The 22,750-nt window shown below is 39.7% G+C and overlaps 1 protein-coding gene across 8 annotated transcripts in view; it reads right to left on the bottom strand.

The window, feature by feature from the left end:
- MLIP (muscular LMNA interacting protein) overlaps positions 1-22,750 on the bottom strand; it is a 286,739-nt gene that overhangs the window by 118,273 nt on the left and 145,716 nt on the right. For 7 of the 8 annotated variants that reach the window (XM_055571766.1, XM_055571769.1, XM_055571767.1 and 4 more), the window contains one exon: positions 13,042-14,595. The exons of the other annotated variant lie outside the window; for it this stretch is intronic. In XM_055571766.1, coding sequence (XP_055427741.1) covers positions 13,042-14,595 — 1,554 coding nt within the window. The remainder of the gene's footprint in view (positions 1-13,041; positions 14,596-22,750) is intronic. 8 annotated transcript variants of the gene reach the window in all.

Genomic DNA, 22,750 nt, shown 5'->3' with positions numbered 1-22,750 from the left:
AAAGCAGAGACATTACTTTGCCAACAAAGGTCCATCTAGTCAAGGCTATAGTTTTTCCAGTGGTCATGTATGGATGTGAGAGTTGGACTATAAAGAAAGCTGAGCACTGAATAATTGATGCTTTTGAACTGTGATGTTGGAGAAGACTCTTGAGAGTCTCTTGCATTGCAAGAAGATCCAACTAGTCCATCCTAAAGGAGATCAGTCCTGAATATTCATTGGAAGTACTGATGTTGAAGCTGAAACTTCAATACTTTGGCCACCTGATACAAAGAACTGACTCATTAGAAAAGACTCTGAGGCTAGGAAAGATTGAAGGTGGGAGAATAAGGGGATGACAGAGGATGAAATGGTTGGTTGGCATCACTGACTCGATGGACATGAGTTTGAGCAAGCTCCGGGAGTTGATGATGGATAGGAAAGCCTGGCGTGCTGCAGTCCATGGGGTTGCAAAGAATGTCACATGACTAAGCAACTGAACTAAACTGAACTGAATGGCAGAAAGAAAGATAAACTAAAGAGCCTCTTAATGAAGGTGAAAGAGAAGAGTGAAAAAGCTGGCTTGAAACTCAACATTAAGAAAACTAATGGCATCTGGTCCAATCACTTCATGGCAAATATATTGGGAAAAGGTGGAAACAGTGACCAATTTTATTTTCTTGGACCCAAAAATCACTGCAAATGGTGAGTGCAGCTATGAAATTAAAAGACACTTGCTCCTCGGAAGAAAAGGTATGACAAACCTAGACAGCATATTAAAAAGCAGAGACATCATTTTGCCAACAAAGGTGCATCTAGTCAAAGCTACAGTTTTTCTAGTAGTCATGTACAGATTGTGAGAGTTGGACCATAAAGAAGGCTGAGCACAGAAGAATTGAAGCTTTCGAACTGTGGTGCTGGAGAAGACTCTTGATTGTCCTTGGACTCCAAGGAAATCAAACCATTCAATCCTAAAGGAAATAAGTCTTGAATATTCATTGTAAGGACTGATGCTGAAGTTGAAGCTCCAATACTTTGGCTACCTGTTGAGAAGAGCCAACACTTTTGAAAAGACCCTGATGCTGGGAAAGACCAAAGGCAAAAGGAGAAGGGGGCGGCAACAGATGAGATGGTTAGATAGCATCACTGACTCTTATTGCCATAAGAGATGCCTTTTATGTTCACTATATTTCCTCTGTGTTTTCTTAACAATATTCTAATTTGGAACATATTTCTTCTTCAGCATTTCAAGGCTTCCAGGTATTAAATCAAATATATTGACTTCTCTTCTTTAGTTTAAAATTACAAATCACTCCAATCACTGTTATTATAACTCAAATAATAATAATAGGCTGTAATATTACAGACTGGAATCACCATTAACAAATCATACAAGGTAGAACCAACTAGGCTGACTTTGAATCCAGCAAAAAAATTCAATGATAACTATTATATCTCTTCAATTTGCAATCTATGCTTTCAGCCATCATTCAATAAATATTTCTTAAATATCTACTACATGACAGGTGCAGGGCAAAGTTTAGGTTTAAAAAAAGAACTGGTATTTTGTATGCAAGTTTATCAGAGCTAATTCTATTTATAGGCAATGCTAGATATTGCAACATAAATCCTGGGTGTGAAGATGAAGTTAGCAAGAACACCCTTCTCCTTCAGAAAATACTTCCCACCACTATTTTCACCATCACCCCTTCATTGTGTGTGCGTGTGTGCATGCTAAGTCACTTCAGCTGTGTCCGAGTTTGTGCAACCCTATGGATTGTAACCTGCCAGGCTCTTGTGTCCATGGGATTCTCCAGGCAAGAATACTGGAGTGGATTGCCACGCCCTCCTCCAACGAATCTTCCCAACCCAGAGACCGAACCTGTGTCTCTTACATCTCCTGCATTAGCAGGCAGGTTCTTTACCACTAGCGCCACCTGGGAAGCCCAGGTAAAAGTGTCAGTCACTCAGTTGTGCCCAACTCTGTGGACACTATGGACTGTAGCCCACCAGGCTCTTCGGTCCATGAACTTTCCCAGGCTAGAATACTGGAGTGAGTAGCCATTCCCTTCTCCAGTGGGTGTTCCTGACCACCCAGGGATTGAACCCAGGTCTCCTGCACTGTAGGCAGATTCTTTACTGTCTGAGCCACCAGGGAAGCCCACACCCCCCATCACTGACACGTTAAATCCACCACAGGCTCTAGTAATAAAGAGCTATGCGACCTCAAAACAAACTGTGCTACTTGCCTGGAGAATCAGGGATTTGAACTTATGGTTACACTTTCAGTACAGCCAGCTTCTCTGTCTAGAAGCATGCATCACATGGCTGAGAGCATCACTCCGAATGTCTGCTTCCTGCTCCTCAGGGACCATGTTTACATTGCCCTAGTTAGAGTCTCCCTGAGATGAAAGCTCAAGCCAAGCCCTGATCCAATTCACAGGAGGAGGCTGCCCAGACACGTCCCTTACATCTGAATCACTGGCAGAACACAAGGTCCACACTGAGCCTGATAACTGAAGTGCTGTGGGCAGAGCAGGCTGGCTGTAGATAATGGCCAGGCAGAGAAGCTGCAAGCTACTAGGAGAAGTTCCCCGGACAGTTCTTCCCAGGTCCCTTCTCCATGGCTGATTTATTTTTTTTGTGTTTCTAGCAAGTGTATAGCATTTATTTCATTGTATTACAAGATTCTGCCATCCTTATTAGCCTCATAGGTCATTTAGAGGAGAGATTTTATATTATTTCCAACACCTAGTACCAACCTGGCAAAGAACAAATGTTCAGCAAATATTTGTTGAAATAAATTGAAACATTTAATTAAAAATTACAGTAAGATTCAGGAGGTATAAAAAAAAACAAAATTTTAATTCCTCATCTGCTGTTTAAGTCTTAGAAAAGTCTCTTAGAGTTAAATTGCACAATCATCCCTTAGTAAAAATGCAAAACTCCCTGAGGAGTAAAAAACTAGGGCTTTGGTCAGTCATTGTCACTTGAGTGTGAATCCTTCCTAAGATGAGTTTGGAAAAGCTAGCTGAAGAGAAGCAAAAGAATGGGATACAGAATTGGTTAGTTCTGAGATAGTAGGGATGTGACAATCATGAAAACCTGGAATCCCCAGAAAGGTGCCAAGGTGGAGGAGGTGGAGGAGAAGTCAGTGAGACAAAAACAGAAAAAGGAAACAAAAAGATACCCATGTCTAGTATCAGCTATTTTAATGACATTTTACATACAGCTGGCTTTGATCATGGCTGAATGTTTGCTAATTACCTACAAAATATACCCAGAAATATTATCTTCTCCTTCACCGCCACCAGAGCCACCATCGTCCATCACTCCCCCACCCCAGGTGGTTGCAACAGCTTCCTAAGGTCTCCTATTTTCCCTCTCACCCTCCAAGGGTCACAGCATAGCAGCCAGATAGATTGAATTGTGTCAAATGAATGAAACTGGGTCATTTGTAGAGATGTGGATGGACCTAGAGACTGATACACGGAGTGAAGTAAGTCACAAAGAGAAAGACAAACACTTTTTATATTAAATATATTAAAATGTATAAGTGGAATCTAGAAAAATGGTACAGATGATCTTATTTGCAAAGCAGAGATAGAGACAGACATAGAAAACAAATTATATGGATACCAAGTGGGGAAGGGGTTGGGATGAATGGGGAGATTGGGATTGACATATATATACACTATTGATAGGTATAAGATACAAAACTAACTAATGAGAACCTATTGTATAGCATAGGGAACTCGACTCAGTGCTATGTGGTGACTTAAATGGGAAGGAAATTAAAAAAAAAAAGAGGGGTTATATATGCATATGTGTGATTTCCCAGATGGTTCAGTGGTAAAGAATCTACCTGCAATGCAGAAGACATGGGTTCTGTCCCTGAGTCAGGAAGATCCCCTGGAGAAGAAAATGACAACCCTCCCCAGTATTCTTGCCTGGGAAATCCCACGGACAGAGGAACCTTGTGCGGGCTATAGGCCACGGGGTCGAGAAGAGTCAGACTTCACTTAGTGACTAAACAGCAACAACAATATGTCTATGTGTAGCTGATTCCCTCTGCTGTACATTAGAAACTAACACAACATAGTAAAGCAACTACACTCCAGTAAAAATTAAATAAATTTAAAATATAAAACATTCCAATGGTTTCCTGACTTACTCAAGTTAAACATCAAAGATTTAGCATAGTAAAGAGTCCGAAATGCAGTACTTGGATGCAATCTCAAAAATGACAGGATGATTTCTGTTCGTTTCCAAGGCAAACCATTCAATATCACGGTAATCTAAGTGTATACCCCAACGAGTAACACTGAAGACCCTGAAGTTGAACTGTTCTATGAAGACCTGCAAGATCTTTTAGAACTAACACCAAAAAAAGATGTCCTTTTCATTATAGGGGATTGGAATGCAAAAGTAGGAAGTCAAGAAAAACCTGGAGTAACAGGCAAATTTGGCCTTGGATACAGAATGAAGCAGGGCAAATCTAACAGTTTTTCCTAGAAAACACACTGGTCATAGCAAACACCCTCTTCCAACAACACAAGAGATGACTCTACACATGGACATCACCAATTGGTCAACACCAAAATCAGACTGATTATATTCTTTGCAGCAAAAGATGGAGAAGCTCTATACAGTCAGCAAAAACAAGACCAGGAGCTGACTGTGGCTTAGATCATGAACTTATTGCCAAATTCAGACTTCAATTGAAGAAAATGGGGGAAACCACTAGACCATTCAGGTATGACCTAAATCAAATTCCTTACGATTATATAGTGGAAGTGAGAAATAGATTTAAGAGACTAGATCTGATAGAGTGCCTGATGAACTATGGACAGAGGTTCATGACATTGTACAGGAGACAGGGATCAAGATCATCCCCAAGAAAACAAAATGCAAAAACAGCAAAATGGCTGTCTGAGGAGGCCTTACAAATAGCTGTGAAGAAAAGAAGCCAAAAGCAAAGGAGAAAAGGAAAGATATACCCATCTGAAAGCAGAGTTACAAAGAATAGCAAGGAGAGATAAGAAAGCCTTCCTCAGTGATCAATGCAAAGAAATAGAGGGAAACAATAGAATAGGAAAGACTAGAGATCTCTTCAAGAAAATTTGAGATACCAAGGGAATATTTCATGCAAATAGGGGCTCAATAAAGGACAGAAATGGTATGGACCTAACAGAAGCAGAAGGTATTAAGAAGAGGTGGCAAGAATGCATAGAAGAACTATACAAAAAAGATCTTCATGACCCAGATAATCACGATGGTGTGATCACTCACCTAGAGCCAGACATCCTGGAATGTGAAGTCAAGTGGGTCTTAGGAAGTATCACTACGAACAAAGCTAGTGGAGGTGATAGAATTCCAGTTGAGCTATTTTCAAATCCTAAAAGATGATGCTGTGAAAGTGCTGCACTGAATATGCCAGCAAATTTGCAAAACTCAGCAGTGGCCACAGGTCTGGAAAAGGTCAGTTTTCATTCCAATCCCAAAGAAAGGCAATGTCAAAGAATGCTCAAACTACCACACAATTGCACTCATCTCACACGCTAGTAAAGTAATGCTCAAAATTCTCCAAGCCAGGCTTCAGCAATACATGAACCATGAACTTCCAGATGTTCAAGCTGGTTTTAGAAAAGGCAGAGGAACCAGAGACCAAATTGCCAACATCTGCTGAATCATCAAAAAAGCAAGAGAGTTCCAGAAAAACATCCATTTCTGCTTTATTGGCTATGCTAAAGCCTTTGACTATGTGGATCACAATAAACTGTAGTAAATTCTGAAAGAGATGGGAATACCAGACTACCTGACCTGCCTCTTGAGAAACCTATATACAGGTCAGGAAGCAACAGTTAGAACTGGACATGGAACAGCAGACTGGTTCCAAATAGGAAAAGGAGTACGTCAAGGCTGTATGTTGTCACCCTGCTTATTTAACTTCTATACAGAGTACACCATGAGAAACGCTGGGCTGGAGGAAGCACAAGCTAGAATTAAGACTGCCGGGAGAAATATCAGTAACCTCAGATATACAGATGACACCACCCTTATGGCAGAAAGTGAAGAACTAAAAAGCCTCTTGATGAAAGTGAAAGAGGAGAGTGAAAAAGTTGGCTTAAAGTTCAACATTCAGAAAACGAAGATCATGGCATCTGGTCCCATCACTTCATGGGAAATAGATGGGGAAACAGTGGAAACAGTGGCCTACTTTATTTTTCTGGGCTCCAAAATCACTGCAGATGGTGATTGCAGCCATGAAATTAAAAGTTGCTTACTCCTTGGAAGGAAAGTTATGACAAAGCTAGACAACATATTAAAAAGCAGAGACATTACTTTGTCTACAAAGGTCCATCTAGTCAAGGCTATGGTTTTTCTAGTAGTCATGTATGGATGTGAGAGTTGGACTGTGAAGAAAGCTGAGCGCAGAAGAACTGATGCTTTTGAACTGTGATGTTGGAGAAGCCTCTTGAGAGTCCCTTGGATTGCAAGGAGATCCAACCAGTCCATCCTAAAGGAAATTAGTCCTGGGTTTTCATTGGAAGGACTGATTTTGAAACTGAAATTCCAATATTTTGGCCACTTGATGCAAAGAGCTAGCTCATTTGAAAAAACCCTGATGCTGGGAAAGATTGAAGGCAGGAGGATAAGGGGATGACAGAGGATGAGATGGTTGGATGGCATCACGGACTCAATGGACATGAGTTTGGGTAGACTCTGGGAGTTGGTGATGGACAAAGAGGCCTGGCGTGCTGTGGTTCATGGGGTCGCAAAGAGTCAGACACGACTGAGTGCCTGAACTGAACTGAACTGAACTGTGATAATCTATAAGGGAAGAGAATCTGGAAAACACCATATGTGTATATATATACTGAATCACTTTGTTGTACATCTGAAACTAACACAGTATTGTAAATCAACTATGCATCAGTAAAAATAAATTAAAATATATTGAAAACTTAGAAGTGGTCCACAAGTCCTCATAGGACCAAGCTCTCCCAGTTACATCTCCCTCTGACAGCCTCAGCTTCCCCCACTCACTCTACTTTTGCCACACTGGCTCCCTATCTGTTCTTTGTACCAGCCTGGTGGTCTGTGGCCTTAGGAATTTTTCCTGACTATATTCTCTCAAGAAGCATCACCTCCACGGATGTCGCCCTCTCAAAGAAACCTATCTGCATCACCCAATATAAATTTATGAAAACCACCACCTCTTGCCCTGATAGACTTTTCTCCATGCCACTTATGATCTCATAGACAAGAAAATTTACTTATTGAGAAGGGAGGATCGTTTCTCTCTCACCGTAGATTGTAAATGCTCTTCCAGCAGGCATTTGTGCAATTTTGGTTCAACATCTTCACAACTTTGAAAGGTATACATAATAAGCACTCAATACATATTGATTGTAGGAATGAGTGATTTGTTTTGAGCCCACATAACCATTTTTCCTCATGGAGGTACATTTCATATTGTTTGTTTCCCAGATTACATGAGGATCAGCAGAAATGGAGAAAGTCGCATGGAAGCTTACCACCAAGTTTCCAGTGTGATATATTTGGAAATGTTATGATGCCTCAAAGGAATGAGAGTTTATAAATAAAACATCAGCTGTAAAAGTTCAGGAAATATCAAAAAGCTCCCAAATGATTACCTAAATAAGCTACGTGCCCAGATAGCATTCAAGCCAGGGCAGCCACACCACTGACCCTCACAGAGCTCCAGACCATCATCAGTGAGGGGCAAAATGAATGAGTTTTTGATACAATGACCATCCCAAATTTCCATATGGAATGCCATGATAACCCACTAGGAGAAAAATATAAACTATTTTATAAGTGAAGGCCAAATATATTAGAAGCCCAAATACAACTCGGTGGATTAGCTTTCTGATATTCAGGCTTTCCCAAGGCGAAAAGAAAGGTCTCCAACAATACACATGTTGATCAAAGAGCCGTGAGAGCAACATTTAAGGAGACACCCATCCTGTCTAGGGCCATGATTATAATGTAAAGTAGTATTTTCAACCATATCTGAAATTAAAATATAGCCATTACATTATATAGACTCAGAACCTTCAGGTTCTATGAGAAAGAAATATCAAACATGTCTTATCCCTGAATTTAGCTCAGCATTATCCAGCTGTTCCATTTTATTTTCATATCAAAGGAGAATACAGCCCAGGCTTGGAACTAATACCTTCCAGGCACTGATGTTTTAATTTGATCATCTTCCATATTATAGGACCACTCTCCTCTTGGGATCTGGCACTGAGGGAAGCTGATCTAAATCTGAAACTCTTTGACTTCAAAGAGTGTTCTGTGCTCAGGTTAGAACCACAGTGGAAAGAGCCAGATAAGAAACTCCACAAAAACACAAAAATTATTTGATATCCTGAAGCTTTTGTCTATTTCCTCCTATCAATCTATAAAATAATCTTAGCAATTTAAGCAAAGCTAGTCAAACATCAAAAGAAACTGAGAATTGGGGTAAGCTTTATCTCTTCCAGTATCCATCAGTGTTTATTTTAAAGAACTTTATATACTCAAGTTTATATATTACTACTTGGAAGGAAAGTTATGACCAACCTAGATAGCATATTCAAAAGCAAAGACATTACTTTGCCAACAAAGGTCCGTCTAGTCAAGGCTATGGTTTTTCCTGTGGTCATGTATGGATGTGAGAGTTGGACTGTGAAGAAGGCTGAGTGCCGAAGAATCGATGCTTTTGAACTGTGGTGTTGGAGAAGACTCTTGAGAGTCCCTTGGACTACAAGGAGATCCAACCAGTCCACTCTGAAGGAGATCAGCCCTGGGATTTCTTTGGAAGGAATGATGCTAAAGCTGAAACTCCAGTACTTTAGCCACCTCATGCAAAAAGTTGACTCATTGGAAAAGTCTCTGATGCTGGGAGGGATTGGGGGCAAGAGAAGGGGACGACAGAGGATGAGATGGCTGGATGGCATCACTGACTCAATGGACGTGAGTCTCAGTGAACTCTGGGAGTTGGTGATGGACAGGGAGGCCTGGCATGCTGCAATTGATGGGGTCGCAAAGAGTCGGACACGACTGAGTGACTGATCTGATTGATATATATATATATATATATATATATGGATTCCCTGGTGGCTCAGACAGTAATGAGTCTGCCTGCAATGCAGGATACCCAGGTTCGATCCCTGGGTCGGGAAGATCCCCTGGAGAAGAACATGGCAACCCAATCCAGTATTCTTGCCTGGAGAATCCCCATGGACGGAGGGGAATGGTAGGCTACAGACCATAGGGTCGCAAAGAGTCGGACACGACTGAGCAACTTCACTTTACTTTCTTTCATATATATATATATATGTATATGCTATGCTAAGTCACTTCAGTCGTGTCCGACTCTGTGTGACCCCATAGACGGTAGCCCACCAGGCTCCCTCGTCCCTGGGATTCTCCAGGCAAGAACACTGGAGTGGGTTGCCATTTCCTTCTCCAATGCATGAAAGTGAAAAGTGAAAGTGAAGTCGCTCAGTCGTGTCTGACTCTTAGCGACCCCATGGACTGCAGCCTACCAGGCTCCTCCGTCCATGGGATTTTCCAGGCAAGAGTACTGGAGTGGGGTGCCATTGCCTTCTCCGATATATATACATATATATATATGTATATATACACACACACATGCATATATACATACACACACACACACACACACGGGCTGATTTTTACCTAGAGAGATAATAGCAAAAAAAAAAAAAAAAAAAAACAAGGAGGAAATAAATATGCTAAAGAAGAGTGTTATTCAAGAGGAACTAATTTTTCAGAAGTTATTATAAATTTTATCCATTATATGAAACATTTTTCTGTTCAAAGAAACAGATAAAAATGGATAAATTATAACCACTCTTCATATTTTAATACAGTTCATCAAATTTTATCATGCATTTCTATAAGCTTGAATTATATGAACTTGGAAATAAAGAAACTAAACAGGAATAAATAAAGCAAATGCCAAGAATTCTTCAATACTGGGAGTAGTAAGTGAGCTGTGGAGGAAAAGGTCATCGAAAAACTTGATTTTAGGACAAAAAGATTTTATCAGAACTCCCTTCAGGCTCATCCTCTTCCAACTCTTCAAAAACAGGGCAAAACATAAACAAAGCAGCTGCTAAGTCGCTTCAGTCGTGTCCGACTCTGTGCGACCCCAGAGATGGCAGCCCACCAGGCTCCCCCATCCCTGGGATTCTCCAGGCAAGAACAGTGGAGTGGGTTGCCATTTCCTCCTCCAATGCATGAAAGTGAAAAGTGAAAGTGAAGTCACTCAGTTGTGTCTGACTCCTAGCGACCCCATGGACTGCAGCCCACCAGGCTCCTCTGTCCATGGGATTTTCCAGGCAAAAGTACTGGAGTGGGGTGCCATTAACAGAAACTCTCTAAAGAAGCCAGTGGAGTAAAACTACTTTTCACAAAGGTAAAGAATAATTTAAGTATAATGCAGTGTGGTTTAAGAGATCATTGTGAATAAATTCAGGAAAAGGTAGTGTTTAAATCACCAGGTTTTTTTTTTAATACATCACAAGTGAATTCCATAATAACATATATGTATTGAAAAAATAACCACCAGCTCATTTACTTCAAATAAACCACTTTTTCAAATTTAGAATTAGGGTAAAAGATTTCTTCCCCCATTTGCTTTTTAAAATAGAAGGACTTCATAATCTGGAAAAAATACATTTTAAAATGATCCAAATATTATATCAATTGATCATTCTAATCATCTCATAATGATTATTTCCTTCCTAAGAATTAATAAACCGGGCTAAAATTATAATGAATATGAGTTATTGCTTTGTTGCAGTAAATCTCAGTTTAAAAAAAAATGGCTTCAAGATTCGGTAGACTTCAATTAATATAAATGTCATCTCAGCCAGCATAAGAAACATTACCTGAGCAAGCTATTCATTGAACAACAGTTTCTTAGTACAGAGAATGGAGAAAATAATATGACCAATCTTATACGGTCATAACAAAATTAACAGACATCGTCTCTTCTAACTAAATTTTAACTGCTTTGTGTAACTACTATGATGGTTCATGATTCACAGAGAGTATTCGATCTCTCTTTCTGTAATTATCATTTTGCTATTATCACTAGTTGATGATAAGACCAGTATTCTTATGTGTCCACATACATTCATCTGGGACCATCTTCTGTATATTTGGTCAGGTCGTTTAACATTTCTGAAATGCCAACTGCGTTCCTCTTCATTAAACTAAATCCTAAACATTGGAACATAAATGTTCCAACATTTCCAACATTTATGACAATGTACCTCACTAACCATATCCCATAATATTCTCTGAATTCAGTGAACTTTTATCATTTTATACATAATCTGTATTATACTGTTAATATTGCCTTTGTCCTTGTTTTCTAGGTTTACTGTAAATTTACTAAGTCTCTACAGCTTCTCCACATTATATATATATATATATATATATATATATATGTATGCGTTCATGCGTGCTAAGTCGCTTCAGTTGTGTCCGACCCTTTGTGATCCTACGGACTGTACCCTACCAGGCTGCTCTGTCCATGGAATTCTCCAGGCAAGAATACTGGAGTGGGCTGTCATTTCCTTCTCCAGCGGTCTTCTGACCTAGGGATATAACCCACATCTGTTTGCGGCATTGGCAGGAAGGTTCTTTACCACTAGTTCCACCTGGGACGCTCATATATATGTATGCTTTTCTGCTACATAAAATTTGTTTTTTAAGACAAAGGATTATCTCTTCCTTAAAAATAAAACACACTACCTCTAAAAAGCTATTAGAGCGGTGGGCATACAGTAGATACCTAATGCACGCTTTTTAAGGTGAATCATATTGTAACCTTATTAGGTTAAGATCTTCTTAATACAAGATCATGTGGCTCTTTCATCTTTTCCACGATTAGTTCACCATCCTGACAGTGATAGAATTGAACACAATCTCCATGGAATCAACCTGGATGCTCTAATGGTGTTATTTCAACGCACTGAACTTAAAATCCCTATCCCTTTCTAAATACAGGCACTTTCATAATTTTATTTCATGTGTATAATAATGACTGGATTCTAAGCTATCTGTCTAACCACAGATAAACTCCACATCCTAAGTTACATGGGAACAGCTGGGAAGCTGGCAGAGGTGCCATCCTAGGGCAGAGGTGCCTTCTTCCAGGACAAATGAACCATGAATGCTATGGGTAACTCCTTCAAATGTTTCCCTTCTCATATTAAAACAGATGCTGATCCACATCCTTGTTCAACAGGTTATGTTGGAGCATTTAAAAGTCAATATTTCTCCTCTCTTAATTCTATTTCCCTATACCCAGCCTGTCCACTCTTTCTGTATTTTATAATCATTATGTATTTAGTGTTTAGAATAAAGCAAATAATTTTCACATACAAAGGAAATTTCTATTCTATTTTGACATATATATTAATATATAACTAAATACATATTGATTTAGCTTGAGGTTTATAGAAAGCAATAAAGAAATCAACATTGTAGAAGGGGGGAAAATTAATAATAATAAATAAATGCCAGCAAAGGAAATAGAAAGTTTTCAAATTGACTTGGCAATCATCTGGGGCTTGACATATAAAATTCCATTTTATACTAATCCTATCTACTATTCTATCAGTACAGGATATCTTGGTGGATAATACGGTTCATGTTATTAAATAAATCATAAATGTATCATATTCCCAAATCTCATCTAACTGCTCTAAATTCCATCTTTGGGATCAATAATATAACTCATTATGCCCGGGAAAAAAATGCCCTTAAGGCCATAGATATAAAAAGTTACCATAAGAGGATTTGCAAAATCAAAGAGGTTTTCAGAAACATGCATAATTTTAAACAGATTATAGTTCATCCACACATTCAAATCCACCAAGTCTTACATCCTCTTGCACTACCTCCTTGTAGGAGCAGAACGAATATCATAATCATTGATTTTCCCCTGGAAAAAAATTCTTCTCTTTTCAAAAGAAGCATGCACCATGCAACGTGCAAAAGAAATACCTTGGGTTTCTTATTCTCAGGGCCTGCTGACATGGACAATGCACAAGGTGAACTCAGCTCCTTGGTTCTTGTTAGAGAGAAGGGAGGTGACGGAGCTGAGACAGATGACCTGTGGTCAGATATAGAGCTTTCGGATTTCCTAAGTCTTGAAGGCAGGGTAAGATTTGGGTGCAGCGCGGAGGGACTGAGCTGGTGTGCTTTTGTGGGAGGATTAGCCAGGGGGAGAGCAGAGGACCCCAGACAGGAAAAAGAGGCAGAGCTGGAGCTGGAGACAGGGGCTGGGGGTGGAGTAGACGGAGTCTGCCCTTGGCTAGAGACCGGCGCTTGTGCGCTCTTAGATCTGTTTATCAGGTTTGAAAGAGCTGGGGACGGATGGTAGCGTCTCTCTGGTGAGGAGAGCATGGCCCTTGGGTTAGTGGGAGGAGACACAGAAGACGATGTGGAGGAAGGTGATGTAGAGGCATGCGAGCAGATATCCCTGGGCTTCCCTGGGCCTCTGGGCTCAGCATCCTGTCTGCCTTTCGAAGACAGAGGAGAAAAGCTTGGAGGGACGGGAGGCAGACCCACAGAGCTGGAGGTACTGGTTTGCAGCTGGGAAGTCACTGGGCTGCTCTTCAGAGTCGGGGATGGCATTTTCTCTACAATCACAGAAGCGAAGCTGCTACTGCCCTGTTTTGGGGGAGAAAGGGCCGATGCCTGGGGAGGGGGTGCAGCTTTGGTGGGAGAAAGAAAGGGGAAAGATGGCTGGCTGAGGTCGGAAACCGGGTTTTCCTTTTGCTCTGGAGACCCTGATCGCAGGGAGCAACTTGAGAGGGATTTCTTAGGTGTGGGTGGGGCTTGTTTGACTTTTTGATCAAGCGTGAGCGTGGAGGAAGCCAGGGAGTTGAGAGAGAAGGTGGGACAGGAGGCCGGGGAGAGGGGCCTTTGGTGAGAAGGGCTGGACTTCAGGATGGCGGTGAGGACGGAAAGCCTGGAGGGCACCGGGGGTTTCACCCCTGACCTCGAGAGGCTTCCGCTGGAGGACGCTTGGCTACAGACCGTGGAGGAGGAGCCGTGGAAAGGGGAGGGGAAAGCTCTGGGACTCGGCGAGAGCGAGTGCGTGACGATGCGCACGGGGATGTAGGAGGCTGCACTCGACTTCAGAGAAGCACCGGAGGCTGGTGAAGAAGAGGCTCTCGGACTCTCTTTGGGACTAAGGACGTTCGAGGTGACCGTCTTCTTGAGGACTTCAGAAGTCTGCCCCGTGTTTTGCTGTGCTGTGCTTGGACTGGATGAAGGAGACCCTGATAACTGAGCGGGTTGGGGGACCTGTGACGTCGAGGACGTGCCCTTCGGTGCAAAAAAAGGTGCAGAGTGAGCAGAAGTTTGAAAGTACGTGGTTGTTTCTTCCACCAGGGCCCCGCGGGCATCCAGCCTCCTCGAGTGGAACTCCTCCAGGACAGAGGCGCTGGCGAGGTCGCCTGGGGCAGGTGGTGTTTTCTGATTAGTTGGAGAAACAAAGGAGAAAGCAGGTGGTTTACGGGCAAGCTGCTCAGAGGCAGTGGGAGAAGTTAACTAGAGGAAAGAGAAATAGACAGGGTCATAGGACATCATTTGTGAAACTGTCAAAGCATTCTTGTCACTCGTGCGTTTATGCAAACAGTCCTATTCGTTTACACAAAAGGAAGCCCTTAAACCTCCCCTCAAATGGAAGAAACTCAGTTTTGCTAATGAGGCGTTTCTTTGAATTTGAAATAAAATATAAATAAATGGTGAACTCTTAGACACTAGATCTCATTTATTCCCCGGAATAAACATCAATATAAAATTGTATTTGTATGTCTCCCTTTGGAAAATAATTCATTGACAAAATCTAAAAGAGCTATCTTCTTTTGGAATTGGGTGATTTGAAAAGATTTAAATCATCATTAATATAAATTTCAAAATGCACTTTGGAAAAGGAAATAGCTTTTCTTCCATTGTAAGACTATAAACCATAATATGATAAAAATGATTACAATATTTCAAGAGTCATTTTGATATTTGGCAAAACTAATACAATTATGTAAAGTTTAAAAATAAAATTTAAAAAAAAATGTTAATAAATAAATAAAAATAAAAACTTAGACTTTTCCTACACATTGTAAACCTGAAAATAATGGCCAGAATTCAAAAGATACAGCACCCAACATCAACATACAATGATAAATTGAGAATGAAAGCCAAGGTTTATAAGTTTTAGCTTATTAAAAATATTTTCCCTAATTACTTGTCAGAATGAACAGTTAACAAATGATGTGAGTTATGCTGGAAGGAATGAATAGATAAGCATAGTACTTTACAAATGCAATCTGCCTGAAACAATGCAATTCACCAATCCACATCAAATAAAAAGAAAATAAAGAAATCATGTCCAAAAGTGGTTAGGGAGAGCCCATAAAATAACTGGGTATCTATATTCTTGTGCTGTTTTTTTTTAATTATCCATTATTTTAAAACAAGTACTGAAATTATAAATGATTCTAAAGTCAAATCTTTTAAAGAGCAGTTTCCTTTCAAAATTATTGAAGGGAGTCTATCAGTCCATAAGGGAAAGGAAAATATTTGTACCAAAGAATTTAGAACATATCTGTTATCAAAAATATTAATAAATATTTATTAAGTTATATATGTATATAATATATAATATTATATATATTACAGTATATATCAGATAAGCTTACAACCATAATAATTAACTTAGCAAGAGCTTCATTTATAAACTCAGTAAAAGATATTTCTTGATTTTGCTTTTTAACATGTTAAAAAGGTGCCCATCAGACCGAATGCAAAGATTTTCACATCAGAGCTTTGAGTCCTAAAAATATTTAAAACTGATAAATGCAAACAACTCATCCAAAACTTATGTTTCTGAATTAATGTACCCAAAATATTCCTTTCTTTTCATATGTAAATTTGTTTGTAAATTTGCAACACAGAATTCTTGCCACATAAATAATTTTTGAATATTTTGGCATGTAACCCAGAATATCTGAAAATCAGGGATAATTGAAAATTAAGCAGAATTCAATAAAATTGAGATAGAAAGTTTAACAACCTCCTCACATAAGTTCTACTTAGAAACAATTCTGCTTATCCAGTGTTTGTAAAACGAACTCATAAGATTAGTTGTAAGTGAAAGTTCTCTGTTTCCAATGATTGATCTCTTCTCATAGAAGGAATGAAGAAATTTCAAGACTATGTAGAGTCTCTTTTTATGTTATGCCATAGCTTTTGGTATAAAAAAATTTTAAATTAATCACAGCCACCAAAATCCCATTAACTTTTCAGCCATGTTTCCAAATAACTTCATTTTATATAACAAATTCACTAATTCATCCTGATTATCCTGTAAAATCACAGGACTGTGATTTTGAGGGTCTCATCAGAAGAAAAGACTCTTCTCTCCAACTTCCTCAAGACCATGGCTTCTAATTAATTACCAAACATTCTATTGCATGAAGTCCTGTCTTACCTAATATAAGTAATTCTAAAACTTGATTACTGAAGAACTAAGAAAAGTTCAAAGAGAAAGATTCTGAAGAGTCTAAGAATGTTTTTATTATATTTTTCTAATCAATGTACTAATAAGCATTTGCAATATATTTTTGGAATTTTATATTATCCTAATTTATACTAAAATAAAAATGTGGTACCATATTCTTATAAAATTCCCAGGAGAGGAGAATGCCTTTTGTAACATATAAATGAAAAAGATTCATTTCTTGAGTTCCTCTTATTAATAAGTTAAAAAAAAAAGAGGGTATAAAGACATGAATAATTTTATGCAGAAAGAAAGGATGGATACCTGTCAAAATTTAGTCAACTTACTCAGAATAGGCCTTTTATTTTGCCTCTCACCTGTAAACCCCTTACAGGCGATAATACACTTCTCTAAGATGCCTGCAAATTATTTCAACCCCTTCCTCCTCTCCCATTAATACCCTCTGTTCTGTTCTCTAGGTTTGTTACTGATGTACTCTAATTCCTTCTCTCTCAAGCCTGTTCTCTGTCCTCTCCTCCATTTATCTTCTAACCTGACCTTTGTTGATGCCTTTGCTTCAGAAACTTCTCTAAAAACACTGCTGACCGTGTTCTCTCATCCCCAGCTCTCTTCTGATTCCTTGAAACCCCCTCACCATACGCTTCCTTCCAAATCATTTCCAAAGCTTTCTCCTAGAAAAACTATCCTGAGCTCTGAATACATTCACAATAATCCCCATAACAGAGGATGCTTGCAATGTTCTGCTCTCATCAGGTGGATGATCCTTATCCTAAATCCACCCTTGGATCCTGCATAATAGAGATTATCAGTTATTTGAACAACCAATCTCTGTAATAGAGCTGCCTTGTCATTTTAGTAAGTCTAAAATTAACTGTTTCTCAACACTATTCACAATAACCAACATATGGAAATAACCTAAATGTCCTTCAACAGATGAATGGATAAAGAAAATGTGATACATATGTAAAATGGAATATTATTCAACCATAAAAAAGAATGAAATAACACCATCTGCAGCAACATGGATGCAACTAGAGATTATCATACTAGGCAAAGGAAGTCAGAAAAAGAAAGACAATACCATATGGTATCACTTACACGTGGAATCTAAAATATGACACAAGTGAACTTAACTTCAAAACAGAAACAGACTCAGAGACAGAAAATAGACTTGTGGTCGCCAGGGAAGAAAGGTTTGGGGGAGAGATGAGTGGGAGACTGGGGTTAGCAGGTACAAACCATTACATGCAGGACGGATAAACAAGAGCCAACTATATAGCACAGAGGACTATATTCAGTATCCTGTGATAAACCATAAATGAAAAGAATTTGCAAAAGTATATATATATATATGTGTGTGTGTGTGTGTGTATAATTGAATCATTTTGTTGTACTGTAGAAATTAACACAGCATTGTAAATAAACAATACTTCAATAAAAATTAACAAATAAAATTAACTGCTTCTGTGTATATTCAGTTTTTTCCCAGCGTGTCCATGGATTCTGAGACATCAGACTCCAAGCCAGAGTGCCTGATCTGCTGCTGCCTGATGTTCTGAAGAGCGACAAAGATTTGAACCATGTTGGTCCATATATATAGTTGTACTCTTTCCCCTCAACTGATACAGTCATGCAAGGCAGAAACTTCTGATTCTCCAGTGTCCTCAAATGCAGTCCTTACATTATAACAGCTAGGTCTCCCAACATACCTACTACTCTGTCCTCTTCTCACAGATGGACATTTATAGTGCCATCAACACCTCCCCATATCTACCATGAACCGATTGTTCCTTCACAACAGAGCTCTTCTCTTATGACCCACTCTCATCTCCCTCAACCCCTGCTAGTTTGCATTTTAGGTTTTAAAATTACTTTTTTAATTTCAACCTTTTGCAAGCACTGTCAACATTCTGTCTTGTTCTTTTGCAGATCCACTTGGCAAGTTGTTATTCTTAAATCAGTCCCACCAACTGTCCTTATGCTCCTAGATCTAGTTTACCTAAAGCCGCTATTTTAAAAAATCTAATATAATCCTGTTGATTGGCAGGGCCACTGCACTTATTTATGAGTTTGTCTTGCATAAGGGTATCAACTGAGAGTGAGAAAGACGTTTCCTGAACGAGGCAGAGGGGGTCCCTGTCTCTAGTTCACCCATGCGCTGGTAAGGCACTGTGGATGGGCACCAACATAAATGTAAGCTCTGTAAATCTCAACAGGGCTGTGTACCACTCACCTTTTGTGTGGACTGTTTGGGATTTTTTTCCCTCTCTTATATTTTGACCTCAGCTTCCTCTCCTGTTCTAAACAACAGCCTTCAACAAAGTTCACACTCTCCACAAACCCTTTTCCCAACACCACCCTCACTGTATTCAATAGATGACCTGCTGCTGCGGCTAAGTCGCTTCAGTCGTGTCCGACTCTGTGCGACCCCATAGATGGCAGCCCACCAGGCTCCCCCGTCCCTGGGATTCTCCAGGCAAGAACACTGGAGTGGGTTGCCATTTCCTGACCTAGGTTATTTTTATCCAAGGAAAATTGAGACTACCAGGAAAATTAAATTTTTCTAGAACTTTCTTTCTCCCCTTTCATTCATTCTATGGACATATAATGGACTTTCCCTTTTTAAAATGCAAATTCCCCAGTGTGCTCTGCATTCCAGCAGCTTTTGTTTTCTCCAGGATCCCATTTCATCAGTCCCCCGCCCCCCCATAAGCTATGTATCCATCTTTTTTTTTTTTTTTTTTTACTGATTTGCTCATCCTAAAAGCAGAATACTTACAATCTTTAAAAAGTAATAACTATCATGTAGTGGACTGTAAAAATACCCACATTTTTCTACTCTTTTTATAAGAAAGGCAAAGTCCTTTTCTTCACTTACCCTTTAACCTCAACTGGCCATATGACTTGTTTTGATCAGTGGGTCATTAGCAAATGTAATATAAGACATATTGAATTGAAAAGCACTTGTGGATTGGTGCTTGCTGGCTTGCTGAGTGGACAGCATCACCTTGATGTAAATGAGCCCAGTTCCTCACTGGAAGAACTACAAGACCACATCTCAGTTAACCAGCCAGCAGCTGACCCAGAAGCCAACTGCAGGCACATCAAGAACCACAGTAAAGATCACCTGAGTCTGACCCAGATCTGTAGAACCACCCAGCTAAACACAAACTGTTGATCTGTACTTTTTTTTTTTAGCTAAATAAATGGATGCTGTTTGAAAACACAATTTTGGCACAGTTCATTAAGCAGCAAAAGCTAACCGATAAAAGCATGTGCACATACATGCACCAAGTTCTGTGGCATCCATAAACACCCCATTCACAGGTCCACGTAGCTTTATTCTGAGTCACATCTGAATCTATATCTTTGTGTTGATTTCCTTATTTCTTGTGGCCAACAAACCCTAAAGTAACTTCCCACAGAAGCCCTCATCGACTGCCTTCATAATCCCCTCTTAATTATAGATGGAAACTGTGACTTGCTTCTAGCTAATCGAACCTGGCAAAGGATTTTGCAGATGCATTTAAAGTTCCTAATCAGGTGACTTTAACTTAATCACACAGGAGATGCTCCTGAGTAGGCATCACCTAATGCAATAGAGCGATCTGTTTCTTTAACTTTACCCTTTGTATTCTATTGCTTATGCTATAGTATATTGCCCATAGCCGGAAATATACAGGACAGCCCATTCGCAAGGCTCTTAATTTTAAAGGCATAACATTTCCCATTCTTAAAGAGATAAAAAGCTGTGGAACAGAGAATAACATCTATCTTGTTGGCAGTTTATAGGAACATCATGACCTGACCTATATGGACAGCTGCAAGAACAAAGGATTCCAAACCAAGAAGTCTGCAACAACTAACCACACTTCCTTCCTTTTTACTATTGATTTAAAAAAAAAAAAAAAAACTGAATACTAACTTGGGGAAGACAGTTGCTCGGAACAGTGGCTTGCCATCTTTTTGGTCTGCTCAGTTAAGTTCAGTTCACTTGCTCAGTCGTCTCTCATTCTTTGAGACCGCATGGACTATAGCATGCCAGGATTCCCTGTCCATCACCAACTCCTGCAGCTTGCTCAAATGCCCGTCCACTGAGTCAGTGATGCCATTCAACCATCTCATCCTCTGTAGTTCCCTTCTCTGCCTGCCTTCAATATTTCTCAGCATCAGAGTCTTTACCAATGAGGCAGTTCTTTGCATCAGGTGACCAAAGTGTTGGAACTTCTGCTCCAGCATCAGTCCTTCCAAAGAATATTCAGGAATTATTTCATTTAGGATGGACTGGTTGGATCTCCTTGCAGTCCAAGGGACTCTCAAGAGTCTTCTCCAACACCACAGTTCAAAAGCATCAACTCTTCAGTGCTCAGCTTTCTTTATGGTCCAACTCTCACACCCATACATGACTACTGGAAAAACAATAACTTTGACTAGATGGACATTTGTTGGCAAAGTAAGTCTCTGCTTTGTAACATGCTATCTAGCTTGGTCGTAGCTTTTCTTTCAAGAAGCAATTGTCTTTTAATTTCATGGCTGCAGTCACAACCTGCAGTGATTCTGGAGCCCAAAAAAATAGTCTGTCACTGTTTCCATTGTTTCTCCATCTATTTGCCATGAAGTGATGGGACCAGATGCCATGATCTTAGCTTTTTGAAGGTTGAGTTTTAAGCCAGCTTTTCCAATCTGCTCTTTCACTTTCATCAAGAGGCTCTGTAGTTACTCTTCACTTTCTTCCATAAGGCTGGTGTCATCTGCATATCTGAGGTTATTGGTATTTCTCCTGGCAATTCTGATTCCAGCTTGTGCTTCATCCAGTCTGGCAATTCACATGATGTACTCTGCATATAAGTTAAATAAGCAGGGTGACAATTTATAGCCTTGATGTACTCTTCCCAATTTGGAACCATTCCATTGTTTCATGTCTGGTGCTAACTGTTGCTTCATGACCTGCATACAGATTTCTCAGGAGGCAGGTAAGATTGTCTGGTATTTCCATCTCTTGAAGAATTTTCCAGTTTGTTGTGATCCACATGGTCAAAGGCTTTGGCATAGTCAATAAAGCAGAAGTAGATGTTTTTCTGGAACTCTCTTGTTTTTTCGATGATGCAATGGATGTTGTCAATTTGATCTCTGGTTCCTCTGTCTTTTCTAAATCCAGCTTGAACATCTGGACATTCTCAGTTAAGTTCAATACTGTTGAAGCCTCACCTGGAGAATTTTGAGCATTACTTCACTAGCGTGTGTCATGAGTGCAACTGTGAGGTAGTTCAAACATTCTTTAGCATTGCCTTTCTTTGAGATTGGAATGAAAACTGACCTTTTCCAGACCTGTGGCTACTACCGAGTGTTTCAAATTTGTGCGCATATTGAGTGCAGCACTTTAACAGCATCATCTTTCAGGATTTGAAACAGCTCAACTGGAACTCCATCACCTCCACTAGCTTTATTCATAGCGATGCTTCCTAAGACCCACTTGACTTCACGTTCCAGAATGTCTGGCTCTAGGTGAGTGATCACACCATCGTGATTATCTGGGTCATGAAGATCTTTTTTGTACAGTTTTTCTGTGTATTCTTGCCACCTCTTCTTAATATCTTCTGCTTCTGTTCGGCCCATACCATTTCTGTCCTTTATTGTGCCCATCTTTGCATGAAATGTCCCCTTGTTATCTCTAATTTTCTTGAAGAGATCTCTAGTCTTTCCTATTCTACTGTTTTCCTCTATTTTTTTGCATTGATCACCGAGGAAGGCTTTCTTATCTCTCCTTGCTATTTTTGGAACTCTTCACTCAGATGGATATATCTTTCATTTTTCTCCTTTGCTTTTCATTTCTCTTCTTTTCTCCGCTATTTGTAAGGCCTCCTCAGACAGCCATTTTGCCTTTTTTGCATTTCTTCCTCTTGGGGATGGTTTTGATCACAGTGTTACAAACCTCCATCCATAGGTCTTCAGGCACTCTATCATATCTAATCCCTTGAATCTATTTCTCACTTCCACTGTATAATCGTAGGGGATTTGATTTAGGTCGTACCTGAACTTTCTTCAATTTAAGTCTGGATTTGGCAATAAGGAGTTCATGATCTGAGCCACAGTCAGCTCCCAGTCTTGTTTTTGCTGACAGTATACAGCTTTTCCATCTTTGGCTGCAAAGAATATAATCAATCAGATTTTGGTATTGACTGGTGA

The sequence above is a fragment of the Bubalus kerabau genome, chromosome 3 (assembly GCF_029407905.1).
Source record: "Bubalus kerabau isolate K-KA32 ecotype Philippines breed swamp buffalo chromosome 3, PCC_UOA_SB_1v2, whole genome shotgun sequence".
Lineage (NCBI taxonomy): Eukaryota > Metazoa > Chordata > Mammalia > Artiodactyla > Bovidae > Bubalus > Bubalus kerabau.
Note: the sequence above shows the minus strand (reverse complement) of the source record. Positions and strands in the feature narration are given on the sequence as shown.